This window comes from Tenrec ecaudatus, chromosome 10 (genome assembly GCF_050624435.1).
Source record: "Tenrec ecaudatus isolate mTenEca1 chromosome 10, mTenEca1.hap1, whole genome shotgun sequence".
Taxonomy (NCBI): Eukaryota; Metazoa; Chordata; class Mammalia; order Afrosoricida; family Tenrecidae; genus Tenrec; species Tenrec ecaudatus.
The window spans coordinates 132,719,179-132,741,622 of record NC_134539.1 but is presented as its reverse complement, the minus strand read 5'-3'; the positions used below and the strand labels follow the sequence as shown (position 1 = coordinate 132,741,622).

General features: G+C 51.3%; 1 protein-coding gene and 1 non-coding gene across 2 annotated transcripts in view; both read left to right on the top strand.

Moving 5' to 3' along the window:
- The window catches only part of IGF2BP1 (insulin like growth factor 2 mRNA binding protein 1), a 45,738-nt gene that overhangs the window by 15,248 nt on the left and 8,046 nt on the right, over nucleotides 1-22,444 (top strand). The window contains exons 3-8 of the mRNA XM_075559306.1: nucleotides 12,892-12,940; nucleotides 13,467-13,518; nucleotides 16,241-16,304; nucleotides 19,240-19,518; nucleotides 20,319-20,453; nucleotides 21,553-21,675. Of these exons, the coding sequence (XP_075415421.1) occupies nucleotides 12,892-12,940; nucleotides 13,467-13,518; nucleotides 16,241-16,304; nucleotides 19,240-19,518; nucleotides 20,319-20,453; nucleotides 21,553-21,675 (702 nt within the window). The remainder of the gene's footprint in view (nucleotides 1-12,891; nucleotides 12,941-13,466; nucleotides 13,519-16,240; nucleotides 16,305-19,239; nucleotides 19,519-20,318; nucleotides 20,454-21,552; nucleotides 21,676-22,444) is intronic.
- On the top strand, nucleotides 14,166-14,300 carry LOC142460569 (small nucleolar RNA SNORA9). Its single transcript, XR_012786749.1, has one exon. It is a non-coding gene; the product is annotated as a small nucleolar RNA SNORA9 (small nucleolar RNA).

The window sequence follows — 22,444 nt, the reverse complement described above, 5'->3', positions numbered from 1 at the left end:
TTATTATTTTTTAGTGTTCTTTTTAAAGGGGAGCCTCCGCTTGGTGTAGGTATTAAAAACATGCCCAACATCATTTCTCCCTTCTTTGAACCTCCTTCCTCCCAGGTATTTTGTACCTGTTTTGCTTTATGCCCGGGCTTCAGAATGTTGAAGGAAAAAATGTCATGAAAAGATGATGGAATTTTTCCCATGAACATTCTGAAGTCCCGCGTGTAGTTCCCTAGGACACATAGAGATGCTCAGGCAATCCGACGGAGCTCCAAATCATGGAGGAAGGAGGTGTCCAAATCCTCTCTCCTGGTCTTGGCAGCTAAGATGGGGAAATGGGAATCCTGCTCTTGGAAAAAAGAAAGAGTTGGAGAGGCAGCTGGATGACATGGAGAAGGCCTTGAGAGGGGCCAGAATTCAGGTGTCAATCCCCAGCCTGTCTTTACCGCAAATAGGTCAACTGTGGAATAAGGAGCCAGTCTCCCCTTCCATTCCACCCCCGACACACACACACACACAAACACACACACCCAGGTAGGGCTGGTTCCTCATCTGAATATCTTCCCTTCCTTCAGAACACTCTGAAATAAGCTCCATCAGTGCTTCCTGGCTGGCCTAAACCTCAGTCCTTTGGCACTTGTGGGCAGGCACCAGGGCTGGAGCTTTGGGCTGCTTCCCTCCCACCCCTTCCTTTTGTTTAGGTTCAAGGGTGGGGGGGAATGAGAGGTTGGGGGGAAGGGCAGGATTGAGCCTCCTCCCCTTCCATCCTCCCTCCTCTGGTGGACAAAGAATTGACCTTTAAAAAAAACCAACATACATGCAGAATCATAATTCATTTTAAGGGGCTAGAACCTAGGCATAGGAGAGGGAATGATGTAGTGACTGTAACTGGCTACTATCAACTTGGGTAAGTCACCGCAGAATGGAAATAAAAATATGATCAATCTCCAATGGTTGTTTGGAGGTTCAAAGCAACCTTAGGGTTCCTGGAGAATCATAGGGGAGTGTGGCTGTTAAAAAAAAAACCAAACACCCCCCAGCCCCCACCTTCCCTGCCCCAAACTGTCACCATAATCTCTAAAAGCTCTTTGAAATGTGAGTTGTTAATAAGATAGTATCATTAATTGATGAAGGGAGTTGGGCACCATCACCACCACCAGCCGCCCCCTTACCCCCCGCCCCCCAGCCCCAGGAGGCTGGCTACAGGCCCAGTGTCTGTCCCCAATCTTTTGTCTCCCACCTAACCCCCCAAAAGGACAGAGAGACAAAGAGGGTCATTCTTCCCCTCAGACGAATGTCCTACGTCTCTAGTGTACCCTTGCCTTAGACCCCCGAGTAGGAACACCGAGGGGACCTGTCTGGGAGAGGAGTCTTTTCTCTCCAGGGCTCCCCACTCCTCACCCACCCCAGCCTCAGGCCTCGGGGGCTGCCTTCGCAGTGGGAGGCCCCGCGCTGCCTTCTGCCGCGGCCGAGCCGAGGTCTCTAAGGAATGCAGCCCTCCCGGGCCATTTTCTCCCCTCCAGCTTCTGCGGCCCCACTCCAGCCCCTTCCCGGTCCCCTACCCCCAGCCCATTCCCACTTAAATGCTTGCAGGCCTGTTTGCAGGCGGGAAGCCCCCTCCCCCACAGGACCACCTCAGTCACAGCCCTGACCACAGGGAGGTCGGGTCTGGATTTACTGAAGGACCCCGGAGGGGGAGCCTGCCCCTCGCTGGCTGCCTGGCTCTCGATGGGGTCGGGTTTCGGCCTGGTGGCTCAGGAGAGAGACAAAGGGCAAAGTCCTGGACCCCACCCCCACCCTGCAGCCCCTGGCGCGTGTCCCCTCCCCATCCGGGCCCTGCGCCGGTAGCGGAGGGCCCACTGGGCGGGGCAGGACGGGCTTGGAGTGAGCAGGGTACCGAGGGAGCTTTGGCGGCAGAATCTTCTAGACTGCGGAGCCCTGCAGCACTGGGGTTGGGGCCTCCTATTCCTCCTCCTCCTCCTCCTCTTCCTCCTTAGCAGAGGAGCCCACCCAGAGGCTGGCCCTGGACAACAGCGTTCAGCGGCCCCTGGTGGGTTAGGTGAGCGGGCTGGGGGACAAGGCAGAAGGCCCCCGCAGACGCCAGCCCCCTGCCTCTCAGCTGCTCAGCCCCTCTCAATGGCCCGTTCATGGAGGACTCCCCGCCCCCCAGCTGCTCCCAGCCCTCCCCCACCCCCAGCTGCCACCACTCTTCCCAAGCACCTCCTCAGTTGCCCTGACTGCTCCCCCTTTCCACCCCTCCACAGTGCAGGTCTGTGTCCAGGGCCCCGGGCCCCCTGGCTGTTAGAGACCTGCCCCCTCCAGGCCTGGGATGGGTGATCGCCATCTTGGAAGCTGGCGTTAATCCTCCCTGATTTGGACAGAATCACAGGCTGGGGAGGGAAGACCTGTGGAGAGGGCTGAGCCCAGGCAGAGGGAACTCCGTGGCGGGGGAGGAGAGTTATTTAGATTCGGAATTCTCTTCTCTTCCCCCAGGAAGAAACGAAGGCCAGGGGTCTAACAGGGAAGCCAGATAAATCCCTCGAGGCCTTGAGGGAAACTTCACATTGGAGGGATACCCCCAGAGCCCATTTCCACAGAGAAGAGCCTGGGGTACCTTCTCTTCCTCCCACGGGCACCGTGCCCAGAGTCCAGCGATGACGCTTCCTCCTCCTGTAGGCCCTTGTTTGGCCCGTCTTGAGCTGCAAGAGTCGCAGAAGAGTGTGATGTCTTTGGAAGCCGGCTGGTCTCACGCCCTTTTCTGATTTCTGATCGCTCCCATCTCACCATCCTCATCTTAGACGGGGCTCACCCCACGCTTGCCCTTCTCTGTCTCTAGAGGAGAGCCCCAGGGACCTTCGTCCCTTTCCCAGGCACCCTCCACGGTGCCTTCACCTTGTACCACCACCAGCTCCACCCTCCGCCCCATCTTGGGCCCCAGGATACCAGACCTTTGGGTTTTTAAGCTTTTCAGAGAGAGGCCGACATCTCTACCCCGGCCCCAGGGGACAAGAGCTAAATTGACATTTCCACTGCTGCAGGGGCCTGGAGTGGTCTTTCTAGCCCCTCTCCCGTCGGCCTCTGTTCAAGCGCATAGCATCACTCTCACCCCTCCCCTGGGGAAGGTTCCAGAAATGCACTGCCATGGTTACGATCTGTCAGTCCGTCTGTGCACCACTGGGAAGTCTTGGTTGCGCTGCTTCGATTGCAGTTTCCATGTCCCCTGACAGCTTCTCCCACCCCCACCCACCAGAGTCTCTTCCCTCCCACGACTACACTGCACAGTTCCACCTGGCCAGCTCCCTTGCCTGTGCTGGAGAGCAGGATTGTAGGCAGGGTGGGTGGGTGGGGGCAGGTAAGAGGACAGTGGTGGGGCGAATGGGGGGCTTGGGAGAGGACCAACCACACTTGGCCTGGGGCAGACTTGGACTTTGCCTGGGAAGAGCTCAGTTTCCCCCCAAACTTCTGTTGTGGCTTCTTTCGGGGATGCCCAGATGGGCAAGAAGAGACATACAGGGCCCTTTTTCCTTCTGAGACGCGTGAACTGAACATTCCACACATCCCTACGGCTTGCCTGCTCTCTCTCCTCCATCAGCTAATGTCTTCTCACTTGGCATGGACACCAGCCTCTCTTTGCTTCCCTGCCTGCTCGAGACCCAGAGGACATTTTCCAAGGAGAGAACTTTTGGTGACTCTCCAGGGTCAATCAGTCCTTTTGACTCTGCTACCAAATCCCACTGACAGCCATCCAGCCGTATTATAGCGTAGTTAGCGCTTCTGCAAGTTAAATCTTGCGCCCCAAATTGGAGCCACATTCAGTGCAAGCCAGTTGGCATGCACTTAGCCATACAGAATATGGGCAGTTTTCCTGTTTCCACATCAGATTTGCTCGCTCCGCGCCTCTTCAAAGGGAGCGCAGCGGAGCTCGGTGAGGCACCCGGAAGCCGGCTGAAGCGGAGAACCGAACTCGCCTTGGCGAGTCTGAGCCTCAGTTTCTTTCTCAAAAATGAAAGTCACTTTCGGATAGCTTGTTTCTCAACACGTGGATATGATTTCCTTCACTGGCGTGCGTGTGACAGGCTGTGTGTGTGTGTGTGTGTTTTCATATAAGAAGCCTAGTGATCCCAGCCTTTCCCGTGACTCCAGACAGGCGAGGGGCACTGTATTAAACGTGAATCTCAAAACCCTCCGAAGAAACCAGTAGAAGAGCGAAGGGACTACAAGTGCCAGAGCTTGTCCCGTGTTCGAGCAGGAGTCCCGGGGACATGGGGGACAGTGCGTGTGTGCGCCGCACGCATCTAAAAAAAGACCACGGGGACCAGTCACAGATGCATTCCAGTACTGTCCTTGCCTTTCAGTCCCCCACCCCTCTGACATTTTCCCTGTTGGTGGCATCTGCTCTGCCTTCCGATGACTCTTCCCGCACCTCCCAGTGGGTCTGTTTTTTTCCAGTCCCCACCCGTGCCTGGCCACTGCCCGCCCGCCCGCCTGTCTGGCTGTCCTGCCTCTGGATCCGCCTGGCACGGAGCCCTGGGCATCTGGCCAGCTCCTCCTCCCCTGCCGGTCCTACCCGCTTTCTCAACTACTGCCATGCCCGAAGCGTGCCAGGCCCGTCCCGTTCCAAAGTTTTCCAGGACTTTCTTTTTTCCCCTTCACCTCTCCACCTGGTAGGGATTAGGGGTGGAGGAAGGAGGAAGGACTGGGCCAGTGGTGATGGTATAGAAAAGACAGAGGTTGGCGTCTTTTCCATCGGGGACAACTGCAAGGGGCTGCTTTGGGGAAGAGGGCTCTGTGGGACCCAGACCCTCTTGCCAAGTGTCAGCACAATGGCGTGGTCGGTCAGCCTTCCTCCACGCTTCCTAACCCCTATTCCTTTCTTCCACCCTAAACCCAATCTCGACTGCACCTATATTCCCAGCCTGTGCGCCCATGCTGCTCAGTGGACATTTCCTGATGTCGTATACCATGTTCTAGTAGCCGCATGAAAAATATGTAGAAAAACGGGTGAAATTCACTTCAAATTTAATCAAGCCTTGTATTTATATTTAACGCAATGTTTTTAAATATTATAATTTCAATGTGAAGTTGAGATATATATAAACACACAAAATTGTTAGGTGTTTTGTTTCACCTTCCTTAGAAATTGCACTGCAGTTTTTACTGGAAATAATGGATCTGCATCTATATTGCATACAATGTATGTACATTATACACATCCTTAAACATGGAATACAATGAATCCCGTTGCACTTGCCATGTTTGAAGTGCTCCGTAGCCACACGTGGGCAGCTCAGATCCAACGTGGAGGAGGAGGTGGGAAAAAACCTGGAGTGGATGGCTTCAGCAGCTGGATTCAGTTCTGGAAACTGAAGAAAGGTCTGGTAGCCAGGTTTTTGATGGCTGAGTAGCAGTTTGCAGATGTTAGGTCGAGTGGGATGCGTTCCTGCAGGCTTGAAGCATCTTGTTGCTCATTCGTTTTCAGCATCCCAACTATATAACCCTTCTCCTTTACAAGCTGTTTTTATAAATGCCATGGGTCAGTTTCTTATCAATATTTTGAGAAGATGTCTTTTGGCCTGACCGAAGACTTGAACTCACTGAGATAGAGTTAAATGTATAGATGTACAGGTGGAGGCGGGGGGGGGGGGAAGGGTTCTTAACTAGGTTGGTAGATGTCTTCCAGGGTCTCCATGGAACCCTGAATTCATGAAATTTTGTGCCAAACGTTGGCATCCTCTCCAGGGGAAGGTATCCTTACCTTGCTTTACATGCCTTGGTCAAAACAGTGTGGCGCTGGCATAACGACAGGTCCCCCGACCAACGGAGAAGAGCTGAAGACCCGGAAATAAAAACACCAGCATACGGGCAACTGATGTTTTATAAGGCCCCCCAAATAGCAAATGGGAAGCGGATGCCCACTTTAATAAGTGGTGCTGGAAAAAATGGAGATCTACCTGCAGAAAAATGAAGCAAGACCCTTACCTCACTCCATGCACGAGAATAAACTCAAGGTGGATCACAGATTTAAGGTAAAACCCCAAACTATTAGGACCGTTAATGAGGGAATTGGGACAAACCTGAGAACCTGGGCACAGGGGATACCTAGGCTATCGGAAATAGGGGAGGATACAAATACAGAGGAGTCACAAATTGACAAGTGTACATCAAGCGAATTCTCCAAGAGAGTAATACGAGAGCCCACCGACTGGGAAACCATCCTCAGCAATGACACATCAGACAAAGGGCTTATGACGAGAAACCTTGCATTACATTCCCAGTGGCATCCACGTCTCCAAACCAAGCAACAACAACGGATAAAAAGTCTTTGATCCATTTACTTTGACCATTAAACCAGTTGCCTTTCCGTTGGCTCGACTCCTGGTGACCTCATGCCCGTCAGTAGAATGGTGCTCAGTAGGGTTTCCAGTGGCTGCTTGGTTGTTGTTTTTTTAACCCCAGAAGTAAATGACCAGGCTTTAGTGGTCAAACGCTGGGTGTAACCACCAGCCTTTCAGCTGGCATTAACTAGTTGCCCTATAGGTAGCAGAATGGATCTTGTGTGCAGAGAGAAGATCCCGTCAAAGCCTCGCTAGTGGGGTCAGACTCCCTGCGGTCTGACCAGAGGTTGGACTGATCTTACTCCTGGTCTCCAAATGGAAGAAACAGATGGCAGCGTGGGAGGTTTGCCCAACACCACACAAGGAGTCAGCTAGTTTTACAGAAGCACGGCCTCGGGGAGGAGGTGGAGGTAAAAGGATCTAATCTAATCTGAAGATTCCAGTTCAATCCTAGTTTTTCTCCTGGAGATGAAAGTCCACGGTTGATTCATGATAGGGGCCTCTGGGAATGGGGCCCCCGAGCTGAAGCAGGCTCCAAAATGGACTGCTGTCCACCTCTTTCCCACCTTCAACTGGCTGGCCCCACCCTGCTCTAAAGGAACTCTGACCTGTAGGGAGGGGGAGGCCATCTGCGTGGCTGAAGATGGCGCCCTCTCTTGTGAGCTGCGAGCGGAAGGAGCAGGCTTGTTTAGATCAGAACCGGCCAGCTCCCACTGGCAGTGGTCAGCCCCTTCCCCGAGGAGGCCCGGAGGGCTGGCCCTCTGCCTTGAGGGAGGGAGGTCCATTCTGAGAAGGGTTTTGTCCATCTGCCGCTCCTCCCTCCACCGGAGCCCCCCAGCAAACTCCTCCAGGCTTCTTGATGATAATATGATAGGAAAACCACATTTGTTTGGATTCTCTATTTCAAAACGGAGTTGATTTCAAACTGGATGAGCTAGGCTAACCGGTACCGCCTCTACAAAGAAGCAACAACAAAATCCAGACCTGTTTATTACAGGGCGGGGAGGGGGGCATACAAACATCGAGAGTAAAATGTAACAAAATGTAACCACTCTCCGGGTATGCATGGTCTAGCTTGAACGACGACAAATGCACATCCAATCCTCTTTGAAACATTTTTTTCCCACTCCCTGAGTCTTTTGAACCAAATCCTAGGTATGGATGCTTACCTGTAGATGTCAGCATGTACTTTTCAAATTTGAAACCTAAACCAAACCCAATCCGCTGCTTCCAGTCAGTTCCCCTCACAGTGACCCGGCAGGATGGAGGACTGCCGCTTCCCGGAGCTTCTGTGGCTGTGCAGGCCGCCGCATGTTTTCTCCCGTGCAGCCGGTGGTGGATTTGAACTGCTGCTCTTTCAGTTTAGCCGTATAGTGGGCACACAGCCCATTCTGCCTCCAGGGCTCTTCTAGAGTAAAACAAGAAATTAAAAAACTTTAATGATCAATTGCGGAAGGGGGTGGGGTGGATTAACTGAGACATTCACAAATTTCTAGCTCCATGGTCAGCAGTATGCTTACAAAATCATTTCCCAGCGAACAATGGGAAGGTAGCAATCATAAAGTGACGTTATAGCTTAGAGAATAGTAAGTGGGGTGCTTTGACTTAACTGGGGAACACCACCACCTACGTGGCAGGCCCATGTGTTACTCTGTGTGGTTGTGTGAATTCTTTATATAAATTAAAATACCAACTTCTTAATAGGAGTCTTAATTTGCCCTCAGGATGGTAAGGCCATTTTGTTTCTGCCTTCAGTCTAGTCTGAACTCACTGGAGGTGGAGGTGGGTTGAGGGGGGACCTAGGGAAGGATGAGCCAGCTTCCCACGAAGGAAGAACTCTGCCCTTCCTCCAGATTTAGCCCTTCCTCCAGAAACCACAGGGTGCTGGTACCCAGGGTGATTGTAATTTGTGTTTAACCGCTGCCCTCATTGCCAGAGGTGGTCCTTCTGTTCCTCAGTCAACAGGTCTATGAGCTATGGAGTTGGTCAACCTCTGGGAGGCGCATTGCGTTCTTGAGTCCTGGGGTGAAGCGTTCCATGCACAGAAGTACTCCGAGAGCCAATCCCTACCAGGCTCAACCCTAGTGAAAGAAAGCCGCTGTGGGGAGTGGGATGGGACTCCAGGCTGTGACCGTGGCAATTTCCTACCAGCCTAGACATGATACTGCCCTCAGGCCTCTTGGCATGCTTGTTTGGTCACCTGCAGGCTCCTGGACACTGGGACCTGTATTGAACACACTGGGCTTCACGTGCCCCATCTCTTTACACACCAGCCACAACCACGTGGGTGCCTGCTCATGGTGACCCCTGTGTATTTGAGTAGAACTGCTGCATTGGGAGTTCCCTGGTGGGGCTGATGGGTAAGTGTCTGACTGCGAACTGCAAGGCCAGCGGTTCAAACTCACCAGCCTCTGGAGAGTGAGCGAGGGAGCTGTCTTCCTGTAAAGATTTACACAGCTCTGGAAACCTTATACTGGGCCTCTATTAGAATGGACTTGCTAGCAGTGGGTCTGGGGGTTGAGGTTTCAGGACATTACTATGCCTTTCTTGTGAGGTGTCCCTGGATGTCACAGACTCCACCCCCTGCCCCAGCTTTCCTGTTCGAGGTTAGTAATATTTGCACCCAAGTGAAACCCACCGCCTTCGAACCCTTCTAATGCCCAGACACCCTATAGAGGGTTTCCAAGACTGCACATCTTTCTGGGGAGCAGACAGTCCCAACTTTCTCTTGGGGAGCGCCTGTTGAGTTTGAACTGCCAACCTTGTGGGAACCTAACCCAGATAGCCAGCGGGGCGACTCTCCGTGATCTCTTGGGGTCCATCTGGATCTCCCAGGCTTTTCCAGCAGCACACCGCCCTGCCCTTGGCCCTGCCCGCAGTCTGCAGACTGGGAGTCACCCTGGGGTCCGAGGGAGGGGAAAGGCTGGCTTCCAGGTCCCAATATGGCTCCTTGTGCTTCGAGTCTGAAAGAAATTAGGTGGCACCACACTTAATGGAAACCAGGCCAAAGACTTAACAAGGACAAGGTTTCTCAGTGGGCTTTGTTCCTCCTTGCCCTCCAAGCTGAGTTTGAGTCCGGCCGGGGGCTTGCTGAAAGGGGGCGTGCAGGGGCCTGGAGTGGGCTCCAAGGGCGGGGAGGGTGCCTGGGATGTCCTCATTTCATTGGTTGGGTGGCCCTTCCCTCCGCCTCTCCGGGAACATTCCTGGCATTCCAGACGATCTGCCTGCCATTGCTTTCAGGATGCGGATTCACATCTCAAACCTCGGTTTGATTTCACCGCTGCTCTCCGCCCCCCTCCCCTCCCCTCGAGCCGCTGAAATTAAGGAAGCCCCTGGAAGTGGGAGAAAGAAATGCTGAACGTTGACTTTTAGATTATTCTAAGGATCCTCCCTTCGCAGGACTTCCCTCGGGTGGCTTTACCCCTTTTCCTCCAAACTAGTTTGCAGGCAGAGGGCCTGGGTCTAGGCGGCCCTTGTCACTGGTAGGCTAGGTCAGTACTCTGAGTCTTCCAATGGTCTTGCTCCCTACCATGGAGTCAATGCAGACTCAGAGCCGACCCTCCACCCCCTTCATGGGTTTCCGAGACTAACTGTTTATGGGAGTGGAAAGGCCAGTCTGGCTCCCTCAGTGCTGCTACCCCACCAGGGATCCATTCCAATGGTCTAGCCGCCTCTAATCACCGCTTCTCCAACAGTGGGGTCTCCATAGGGATGGACGTATGACCACTTGGTCATGAAATGGTTTGTAGAGAAAGCCCTTCATCAGGCCAGGTGTACTGAGTTGCAAGGAGGTGGTCTGGCTGGACCTGAGGATCTGGACCTGAGCTTGCTTTTGATCCTACTGTTTGCCCTTGTACCACCCTCCGTGGTCTGAAGGACCCACCCAAGCAGAGCGTCTGAGACAAAGAAGCCCTTTAGCGTGCCCACCCAACCTCTCCTCACTGTTGTTGTTTTAAAAAATCATTTTATTGGGGACTCGTACAACTCTTATCACAATCCTTACATTCATCCATTGTGTCAGCACATTTGTACATTTATTGCCATCAACATTCTCAAAACATTTGCTTTCTGCTTGAGCCCCTGGTATCAGCTCCTCATTTTGTCACCTCCCTCCCTGCTCCCCCCTCCCTCATAAACCCTTGTTAATTTATAAGTTATTATTATTTTAAATCATTTTATTGGGGCTCATACAACTCTTATGACAAGTAGAAGGGTGCTTTACTCATTTGATGTCTGTTTGGATTGTCATAAGAGTTGTATGAGCCCCACTAAAAAGATTTATTAATGAAAAAAAATCGGCAAGTAAAGCACCCTTATACATTCATTGCCCTCGACATTCTCAAAATTCACCTTCCGCTTGAGTTCCTGGAATCAGCTCATTTTCCTTTTTTTCCCTCTGCTTCCCTCCCTGCTCCCCCCTCCCTCGTGAGCCCTTAATAATTTATAATTATTTTATCTTATTTTATACTGCCCGGCGTCTCCCTTAACCCACTTTCCCACTGCCCATCCCCCTGAGAGGAGGTTATATGTAGATCCCCGAGATCGATTCTAGCCCCCCTTCCCTCCCGAAGTTATTATTGTTTTGTCATATCTTACACCCTGGTGTTTTTAACCTGGATTTCCTGAATCCCAGAGGGTGCTTCAAAAAGTCCATGATGGCGTTTTTCTGTGAACCTTTTGAAGTTCTCCGGGTCTTTCAGTGTTGCCGTCCCTCCAGAGTTGCATACACTCGCAGAATGATACACCGTATAGACGGCAGAGCAGGGAAGGGTCTGAGAGACCCTCTTCATTGTACAGGCGGAAAGCCTGGGGTCAGAGAGCAGGTAGCTGGCTCGGGGCAGAGTTGGGATCGAAACCTCCACAGTTCCGAGTTCCCGGCCCTTGGGAGCCTGATGAGAGCTGTCGGGGAGGGAGGCTGGAGGCTGAAGCCTTAGGCGGTCTGATCAGAAGACGAACGGCACAGTTTCGGGCCAGAACGGATTCCCTTCCTCCGCCGGCCCAGTTTTCATTCACGCAAATTGAAATTTGTCTCGGGCCTAGAAGTTTGATCGGAGACATGCGAAGGCACAAATGATAATTGACCAACACAGATCAAGTTCATTTCAGTGGTGTAAATCCGGGGATTAGGGCATTGATTTGGGTGGTGGGCCAGTTGCCTTGGGGGCAATGCTGAAAGCCTTCCTCAGGGAAAATGATGGCTGTAAGAGGCAGTTTACAAGGAGGGTGGGTGGGGAGAAAGTATAAGTAACTGGGAGTGTGGGGCAAGGAGCAGCTTGATGTGGGGTTGTGTGTGTGTGTGTGTTGGATTCATTCCTTTTACTTTAGTATCTGTCCACACATCGATTAATATCCTTTATTTACAGAGAGGGTGGGGTGGAAAGGGGGAACTGATTACAAGGATCTACATGTGACCTCCTCCCTGGGGGACGAACAACAGAAAAGTGGGTGAAGGAAGACGTCAGTCAGAGCAAGATATGACAAAATAATAATTTGTAAATTATCAAGGGTTCATGAGGGAGGGGGAGCAGGGAGGGGAAAATGAGGAGCTGATGCCAGGGGCTTAGGTGGAGAGCAAATGTTTTGAGAATGATGAGGGCAATGAATGTACAAGTGTGCTATATCCTTTATTTAGGTACTTCTACGCTAAGCCTTTTATTATTTATAAAAGTTTTATAAATAATATCACCCTCTGTGAACACATGGTCCCTGTTTAACAAGGAAAGACACAAAGCCCAGAAGAGTTCAATTGCCTTTTTAAGATCACGGCTTGTAAGTGGACCGATAGACGTGAACTACATCTTTGCAAGCTTACCGCCCCTCCACTATTGTTACCCTGCTGCTCTTTGTTTGCATATGTCTCCCCTAATAAATTGTGACCACCTTGAGGCCAGGGATTTTGTCTTTTTCATTGTGTCCCCAGCATCTAAGGCAAAATCCAGGACAGAATAGACAATTAACGGACTCCAAATAAAGAGTTGTTAAAAAAAATTTTTTAAAAAAGAGTTATGTGAATCGTCAGTACTGCAGTTAGCTTTGTATCCACAATTCTTCCTGAGTACCCGGAACAAGAAAGCAAATCTATTGAGGACAGCAGGGAGACCAAGCAGCCCCAGCATTGAGGAAATGATAGACTCAAGTCCTTTCCAAACCAAACTCAACAGCCACCCAGTCGCTTCCAATTCAGAGGGGCAAGATAGACTTGCCCCCGTGGGTTTCCAAGACTGTAACTCCAAAAGTAGAAAGTCTGGCCTGTGGTGTGGTGTGGCTGGTGACTTCAAACTGCTCACCTTGTGATTAGCAGCCCAACTGATTGCCAAGAGGCCAGCATGTCCTTAGAGCGTAGGAGTTCCGATTCTTGTCTGCAGCAGCACTATGGAATTTTTTGACTCTAAGGTAAGGTAACTCTTATCTCCATTCCCCAAAGGCCACCATTCTTGTCTTCCCAGACTGGCTCTGGTGAGCAGAAGTCAGGGAGATCTAGATTGGGATAGGGATGAAACGCTTCAGGCCGTGGGGCCTGACAATGCAGCCAAACCTGTCTCTCACCCAGTTCTCTCTTTCCTTTTAGGAGTCGGAAAATTCAGATCCGAAACATTCCACCCCAGCTCCGATGGGAGGTGAGTATTTGGGGAGACCTCTAACTGGGCTTGGGGCTGGGGAACGAGCAGGTGCGTCTGGATCAGCCTGAGTCAGCACAGGTGATGCAGGAGGTCACCTGAGTCTGGAGCAGGCCCGATGTTAGTGCTCAGGTGGCCTTGGTGGGGGTCTCATTTTCTCCTCCAGGACGTCCCTGTTATAAGCCCCATGGTCTGGTCCTGACGTGAGAGGCAGTAGGGATGCTGACAGGTACCTGTGAGCCCCAGGCTTGATGGCGTTACAAGTTGATGTAGGCGCCCAGGTGACCCCAGCAAGCTTCCAAAAGCAAGGTGCTCCCTGTAGCACTTGAATATGTTCCTGTAAAAACGCCCCTCCACTGGGTGTCACCATCAGCATTGCGACCCAGAGAGGACAGAGTGAGCAGCTTAATACCAGCTCCTCTAAGGCTCTGCCTGTGCCCCATTGCTCTGGAGTGATAGGTGTTTGTTCGGGGCAGCTCTGGGAATGCCCAGAACGCCAACCTCCTTTCTCTGTGCCCCTGTCTAGGTCCTGGACAGTCTTCTGGCTCAGTATGGTACAGTAGAGAACTGCGAACAAGGTAAGAGCGGGTAGAAGGGACAGGCTGGATGTTAGGAGACCTTGGGGGATCTGATCTGCTTCCCTGCCCTGCACCCCATTTAATTGGAAGACCCAAAGACGGAAGTCCAGATGTGGTGTGGCAGAATAGGAGACCCAGGCTCTTGGCTTGAAGTTGGCTGCTTATCTCTGGAGCCTGTGTCCCCTCTGCTTAAGGAGAGGCTTGAGCGGTCACTTCACCCCAGTAGGGAGCCTTCCAGCTCCAAAGGTCATCCTACGTGAAAGCAGAAATCCTCAAGTCTTAGCAAGAGTCTCACGAGTGGATGTTGGACATTTAACCCACGTGAGTCAGTGGTTCTTTTAAGAGTGGGTCCACATCAGGAAAACTGTAAAACGAACTCACTCCGAAGTCTTGTTGTTTCTTCTTTTTGTCAAAATTGAATTCGTTCCTTTTTAGAAGGCTTGAGGTTGAAGGATAGATGGGGTGATTTCAGTTGAACGTAGGATAAAGCTTGGTTTTGGGGGTAGACAAGATACTAGTTGGGATGTGGAGATCCCCAATGAGTAAGGAATTACCTTGCCTGAGATTTAAAGGTTCACCTCCAAATTCCCTGTGGAGGGAGTTAACTTGTTAATGATTATATCATTCATCGCAGTATGCACCTGCTGCCGCAAGCCTCCAGCATGCCTGGGTCTGGAGTGACGCTGTGCATTCCTACAGGCCTTGCAAGAACAGTTGTGAAACGGTTTGAGGCCTCGCTCTGCACCCTCTCCGGGGCGAGGTTATAGACATTTCAGACAAATATTCACCTGCCCGTAGGTAAAGTGCTCAGTCAATCCACCAGCCCTGTAGTTTAACTCTTACCAGCTCCACAGGTGATTGCTTGGTAGCTACTGTATAATACTGTGCACAGCAGGGACGAGTGGCTGAGTTACTGTGGGCCCAAGAAAGGGCGGGGCAGAGCAGCATGGGGCTGGTGGGGTGGGGCTTCCATAGACACACTAGGATTTATTCATGTACCACATCTGGAGGCTTAGTTGCTACCTGGAGAAATTAGAATGGGAAACAGTTTGATTTGGACATTTTGACATGAATGTCTTCGAGGGGGCTCAAGCGTCACTTTCTTAGCGAGATGAAGTGTGTCCTGCCCCTGATTAATTTTTCTCGAGGGCACTGGGCATCTACTAATATCAGGCATTTTGCATATTATGTTTATTGCTGTCTCCTACTGGGGCGTATGTTCCACGAAGATCTCGGCTCCATTTCCAGGGACACGGACAGGGGCTGAGGCTGATGACCGGCAGTTAGCAACGGCTCTGCGGTTTTCTGGCCAGTCGCCCTTTCCTCCGTGCTGTGGGGACAGGAGCTTGTTTCTTGTCCCTGCTGTGGCCACCCTAGGGTTGATCAGGCTCCAGACTTAAAATCCAGGAAATGACCAAGCAAACGCGCCCCCCCCAATTGATTCAGTGACCCCATGAAACAGTAGAACTGCACCCTCAGGTGACTGGGTCTGAGCAACTCAGAGGCAGACAGGGTCTTCTCCTTCTGAGTGGCTAGTGGGTTTGAATCACTCACCTCTCAGCAGTGGAGGACTTGACCCAGTGCGTCACCAGGGCTCCGTTGACCAGGCTCGAGAGATCCTAATTCACACGACAGCTATGCAAAAGACACAAGGTTCACTTCATTGATTTAGAGCAAGAGGTAAATAGCCAGACTGGGTTGTTCTCAAGCCAGCAGGCCCCAACACATTCTCCTTACAGGAAAGGGCTTACGGGGGTCTCAGATGGAAATCCAAAGGCTGCTTATATACAGGGACCATGGAACTTAGGGCTGGTGTTAAGGAATTCTAATGGCCAAGGGTGGAATACGGAAATCTTTCAGGGACTCTTTTCCCTTGAGAAGGTCAAGATAAAAGTAACCAGACAAAATTCCTGTGTGGGGTTTCTCCCCACTGTGGATGCCACTGTGCGGCAAACCAGCCCATGAAGGTGGACATCAAGCCTGGATAAGTAGAAGGTCAGGGGAAAAGAGCGAAGTCCCTCAAGGAGGTGGATGACACAGTGGCTGCAGCAATGGTGGCAAACAAGGGAAGATGGCAAAGATGGCCCAGACCGAGCAGGGTTTTGTTGGACACAGCATTGCTGTGATTTGAGACTGCAGCAGTAACACGGATTGCATTGGGGGGGAAGGGGATATATTTCTTGCATAGATTTAGGTCCTCCGAGTCTCTGCCGGCACCTCTATGCAAACTATTCCTTGAAATATTTGATTTTTAACTACCGTATAAACTTGAGTATAAGCCAACCCGAACATCAGCCGAGACGCCTAATTTTACCACAAAAACGGCATTAAAAATGGGCTGAAAAAGGTGGCTGATTCACAAGTATAGATGACATTTTCCCAAGGATAAATATATTTTCCAGATAGGACACAGAGCTGCTGATAATGGCGACCACGCCCTCTCATATACCTAGATCTTTTGGGAGATGAGTAAGGAAAAAGACAAAAGGGAAATAAAAGAAAGTTAATCAATAAGCCTCCGATAGTTCTGATGAAAGGGGTCCTACGAGTGAAAGTTTGGTCTTTTCATTCAAGCGTTTTATAAACTAAGGAAGTTCGCTAGACACCTTGCTGACCTGGCAACCAGCCAAACAGGTTAAGGGAGAGCTTGAGGCTCCTTGGGGGGTCCTTGGGGGCATTTGGGATTTTACTGCTCTAATCCTGCTTTCTTTTTGCTTCCCAGTCAATACGGAGAGCGAGACAGCCGTGGTGAACGTCACGTATTCCAACCGGGAGCAGACCAGGCAGTGAGTGGGCCGCAAGGGGGCTGAGGGGCTTGCCTTGGGGGTTGGGGAGGAGTCACAGTATGGGCCCAGTCAACCTCCAGACCCCCTCTTAAAAGGCCGCTTGGGGGTTTTGTATCTCCTCGTCCACTGGCTCAGTGATTTCAAAGACCAAGAAACTTATCTGGACCGATAGCAAATCCATTGAAAAAAGCAAACCAAACCCCCTGCCATCAAACCAATTCTGACTCAGCGACCCTGTGGGTTTCCAAGACAGTAACTCTTCATGAGAGTAGAAAGCCTCTTCGTTCTCCTGAGAGGCTGGTGGTTTTGAACTGTTGACCTTGTACTTAGCAGCCCAATGAGTAACCACTATATCATCCCCAAACCCCCTCACCTTACTGCCACCAAGTCAATTCTGACCTATAGCGACTCAGGGCGCCTAAATCCATTGAAAAGAGGGTGGACGCTGGAAAATGCAGAGGATCCCTGGTGGAGACCTTGAACCTGCTAACTGCAGGGTCAGCAATTCACAATCTGTGAGGTCTGCTACTCTGCTCCTGCAAGCTCTACCCCGTCCTATAGGGTCACTGTGAGTCCGCATCCACTGGATGGCGTGAACATGGTTGTCTTTTTGTTGCTCTTGGTGGTGAGAGGGCTTGCGAGGAGGGGTTGACTGGCTTCTGATATGGTTCCCTGATAAAGTGCCTGTAGGGCCCTTTTCTGTGTTGATGGCTCCATCTAGTGACGACGAGAGGAAACCGAGGGAATTTTAGAGGGAAAACCGGGATTCTCTAATGTTCTCCTAGGGAGCAGGCATTTTACTCCATCGTAAACAGGGACGGGGGTACCCAATAAACAAGATTTGTATTTACCTACTAATCTGTAGTGAGTGGTTTCACCACGGTGTGCTGTGGGATACGCGCAGGTAAGCCCTTGCTTATTGGCTACTCTGTCAGGGATGGTAATTTGAAAAGAGGCTTTGAGCCTGTAGGACCGTCCTGTGAGGGCACACACATGCCAGCAATACCTAGAAGCAGAGACTCTGATGTGGTGGAGACGGCGGCAGTTGTTCACTTCAGTGCGTAAGCCTGTGCTTACCTTGCCGATTGGGTCATCTGACACCATCCGTGGGTTATCGTGCCCTGCACTTAGGCTCCGTCTCGGCTACTGTTCTAGATCCTCCTTGGACTGGGGTTGAATGATTTCCACCCCCTGGCATTTTTGCGTTTGTTCATTTCTGTCCACATCTTAGTTCTGTTCGAGGCCTTTTGCCACCTTTTGCTCTTGGTGGTGGTTTTTGCTGCTTTTGCGCCCACATGAACCTTGATCTAGTGATAGTTTTCAAACACTTACCATTTTCTTTTAGAGCAGTGGTTCTCCACTTTCCTAATGCCGTGACCCTCTCATACAGTTCCTCATGTTGTGGTGACCTCAATCAAATTATTTTCGTGGCTACTTCATCACTGTCATTTTGCTACTGTGATGAATTGGGCGACCCCTGTGAAAGGGTCATTTGACTCCCAAAGGTGTCGCGACCCACAGATTGAGAACCGCTGTTTTAGAGACCCTTTACCTGTCTGCGCAAAGTTTTATGTAGGTCTCTACTGCCCCTTGTGGCCAATCTAGGCTCCTTTCCCTGGCTGTAAGATCATGCCAACACCTGGCTTATTCCCGGCTACTTGATGTTGTCCTGTTTGAACCATTGTCAGCCTGGAGGGCGTGGGTGGTGGCTTGCCCCTTCTCTTCAGTCTCATTCGGCTTCCCTGTTCATCTTCGAACTCATGCCTCCTAGGGGATAGGTCTCGTGTGTAATGTCCTTCACCACGGAAGGTGCCAGGCTCAGTAGGTATAAAAGCAATCAACCCCTTATTTTCTCACATGACTTCTGTAAGGTAGGCAGTGTTTCCTCCCTCAAATGACACGCCCATCCTAAAGTTCAATGGAAACGCAAGAGACCCCAGGCAGCCTAACAAGCCCGGACAAGGACAGCAAAGAGAACTTGTATTTCTCAACTTCAAAACTCCAGTTACTAAGAGAGTGTGGTATTGGTACAAAGATGGACGACTTAGACTAGAACCAAGAATCTAGAGAGAAGCATTATTTCCTACTTTTATGATACACAGATTTTGGACAAAGATGCCAAGAAAAGTCAACGGGCAAGAGTCAATAAATGGTGCTGGGATCGTTTGATGCCCATGTGCAGAAGGATGAATGGACTCCTGCCTCACACCAGACAATCAAACTAGCTCCAAGTAAACCCTCAGGCTTAAGTGCACGAGCTGTACAACAGGCAGGGCAGGTGTCACCTCTTGCTTTATAGCTGAGACAATTTGGGTCTAGACTCAGCGTGGTTGTGAATCACCCCGATTGCGTATTTGTGAGTAGTGGGGCAGAGGTGTGAATACTGGTGTCTTATCTCCACTGAGTAACTTGGTCACAGCCTCTAGGGTATGCTAGGTCAGGGTGGGCATTTGGGTTTACTTTGATCGAGTGTCATTATCTGTAAATTGGTGAACTTGTAAAGTGTGGATGTTCTCACCCTTCTTACACCCACCCCCAATGCAGAAAGTCTGTGTGACTCCCCTGTAAAGCTCCTTGTGCAGCCTTGTAGTATCCTCCGGAGCTTAGATGTGGGAGATCTTTGAGAGCTACGGCTGGGACAGGGCTTCCTCTTTCAACAGAGAAGACCCTGTGCTCCTGGTGGGATCAGAAATCTGCTTCCCTGGAAGCCTTGGGTTGACCCTCGAAGCCCAAAGGAAACATTAGGAACCTTGATCACATAGGTAGCTTCCTTTGGCAGGATCTCAGGTGGGGAGGTCACTGGGATAGGCAGGGGGCTGGCTCCATTTCTTTCGGGTGTTCCACACTGCAGCCCAGTTAGACGTCTTGCCTCTGGAAGGTCTTCCGTGTGCTTGGGGAGCCTGGAATGATCTGTGCACCTTTCCTCTGTCTCTAGAGCCATCATGAAGCTGAATGGACACCAGTTGGAGAATCACGCCCTCAAGGTCTCCTACATTCCTGACGAGCAGATAGCACAGGGTCCTGAGAATGGACGCCGAGGCTTTGGCTCCCGGGGTCAGCCCCGCCAAGGCTCGCCGGTGGCAGCGGGGGCCCCCACCAAGCAGCAGCAGGTGGACATCCCCCTGCGGCTCCTGGTGCCCACTCAGTATGTGGGTGCTATCATCGGCAAGGAGGGTGCCACCATCCGCAACATCACGAAACAGACCCAGTCCAAGTGAGTCTTGCCTGCTGGGCAACGGGAGCGGGTGCTCGGGAAGACTAAGGGTGTCAACACAGCCTCTTGGGGGTTTATTTCAATCATGTTTGCTCCTCTCAGGGCTTGCTGCCTCTAAGCCCAGCCTCCCTAGGTGGAGGCAGGCAGGTGGGGAGCTAAATTGGGACTGGTGGGCACGACTTGGTGGTATTGACTGGGCTGAGTACTGTCTGTAGTTAAAAAGATCCTGTCACGTCTCGGTCCTTGTCAAGCAAATCCACTCTAGGTTAGTTAGCCCCCTCCCCAGTGCTCTGTGATTCCAGGTCTGCTTGTAGGTGACAACAGGGCAGGCCAACCCACTTCCTCTCACCTCCATTAGTTTAAACTAGCCGATTGGTTCCATGGACTGATGTCTCTCCATTCAGTGTCATGAAAAAGTGGGGGGCAACAACTATGTCCTTATTCAAAATAACTCCTTTTTCTTTTCCATTTGGGCCAGTGTGTCTTCTTTCCCTTTACATTGATTTCCATGAGGACACAAGAGGAGATGCAGCTTGCGATCGGTGACCTGGTAATCCCATTCATGTGGTCCCCAAGGGACTGGGTGCTCTGTCCCCAACCTCCTGCTTGAGAAATCGCAGACCTGAGACAGGCCAGGAGAAGCGGGTTCTTCCTGGTTCCTTGGGCCTTCTCTCTCTCTCCCCCTGATCCTGCACTTAGTAGGGCTTTGTTCCAAGGAGAGCAGGTTCCTTGGTTGAGGAGAGATGAGGGGGCCAGCAGACCCGGGGGTCACTGACCTGCCCTTTCCTTCTGATCCTCAGGATAGATGTGCACAGGAAGGAGAATGCAGGCGCGGCTGAGAAGGCCATCAGCGTCCACTCAACCCCCGAGGGCTGCTCCTCCGCCTGCAAGATGATCTTGGAGATTATGCACAAGGAGGCAAAGGACACCAAAACGTAAGACTCCGATCCCCGGGGCTTGGGGGGCTGCGGTCTTCCCATGTTAGAACGGCACTGGTACAGAGGGGTGTAGCTGCAGAGCCTCCCCGCATATGAACAGCACCGTTACAGAGATGTAGCTGCAGTCCCCCCACATTCGAACAGCACTGATCCAAAGGAGTAATTAGAAGTGATAGAGCGACATGTTGACTTCAACTGGAAAATCCTCCTTTTTACTCCTCGTATGAGGGGGCCTTATGGACAGTGGATTGACCAGGTCATGTGGGCAGCGTCTTTGTATGTAGCGCTTGGTAGACCCGCTAGCAACTCTGCTTGCAAGCAGGCTGAAAATGCCCTTGTGGGTTCCCACGGCTGTGGCTCTCTATGGGAGTAGGAAGTCTTGTCCTCCCAAGGGGTAGCTGATGGTTTCGAACTGCTGGCTGTGCAGTTAGCAGCCCAACTCGTAACTACTGCGCCGCCGGGGCTCCAAACAGGGAGATCTCAAAAGAGCATACCTTTCAAAGCAGACCTTCATAACTGACTCAACTGAACTGGTGTTTGGTTTAAGAAAATTGGAGGGGGTATATTTTTGGTGGAGGTGTTAAAAGATTATCTCAGGGCAGTGGTTTTGGGGGTCCTCAGGAGCTCTCTCAGTGAATCTCAGAAACTCTGGATTCCTTGAGAACTGGAAGTTCTGTTCTGCACTTGCCCCTTTTGGTTAGGATTTTCCATAGATTCTGTGATCACCTTTCAGCTACGTATCCTCTGACGTCATCACTGTGATTAAGATTCATTAGGCTGACACCACGGCGAAAGGAATTATTAACATCACTGAATTGCACGTGTCCAAAATGTTGAAATGCTACCTATTTTCGTAACGACTTGCACTTTTTTCTACTACGGTTAAAAACAAAAACATATTATTTCAAAAGTTTTCTTAAGTTCCTTTTGTGAGCCAGTCGGCTCCGTGCCGAAGCAAACGCTCATTTGATTTTTATAATCTGTTTAATACTTTTTTGTGGTTGTTACCTGTGATGTGCCCTGAAACCACCAAGGTTGATGGTTGCATGTCGGATTTGCCCGCTTCACTCCGTTTTCTGTCTCTTTATCTTTCAAGGGCTGACGAGGTTCCCCTGAAGATTCTGGCCCATAATAACTTTGTGGGGCGCCTGATTGGCAAAGAGGGGCGTAACCTGAAGAAGGTGGAGCAAGACACAGAGACTAAGATCACCATCTCCTCGTAAGGCTCTCCCTGATCCACGTGGGTGGGTGGGTGGTGGGTGGTGGCGGCTGCGGTTTCTGCCGATTGAAATGAAGAGAGAATGGCCGAACCCAGTGGCAAAAGCCATTTTTCTTCCGCGTAGAAAGGCTGGAGCTGGCCTGGGACCAGAGCCCGATGTGTGGGGAAGTTGGCAAGACCCTGGTTCTTCTTGCGATCCTGTAGTCTTCTCCCCACCCCCACCCCCATCCTACCTCTCTTTCCATGAAATAGCCCAAGAGTTTGGGGTTTCTGGCCATTCTGCCACCATAAGCAGTCGATCTTTGAGAACTTGGCCCTTGGCTGAGAAGAGTGTATACTTCCATCTCTGGGAAGAACAGAAGTTAAGGGGGAAACGTATGCTTTTTTCACATCATCGGAGACTTACCTGTGGACAAAGCACTTCCTGTGCTTCAAAAGGACGGGAGGAATGGATTGCTTGGAGTGGGAGGGGAGAGTAACTTCCCTGACTCCCCTTCCTGCTTGGCTAGAGATGAAAACCCGTCTGTGGTTAGGTTCATTGGCAATAAAGGCCATTAGCCGATCTAAAACCAAACTCCCTGCCGGTGAATCGATTCTGACTTAAAGCCATGGGACAAAGGAGACCGCCTCGCTGTGTTCTTGACGGGAGCAGAGCCTCGGCGCCTGTGGCCAAGAGGTTCAAATTCCTGACCTTGCACTTAGCAGCCCCCATGTCCCCACTGCTCTTCTCGGCCGGGCATCCTTCTTTCCGGGTGCCTCGTCGTCCCCT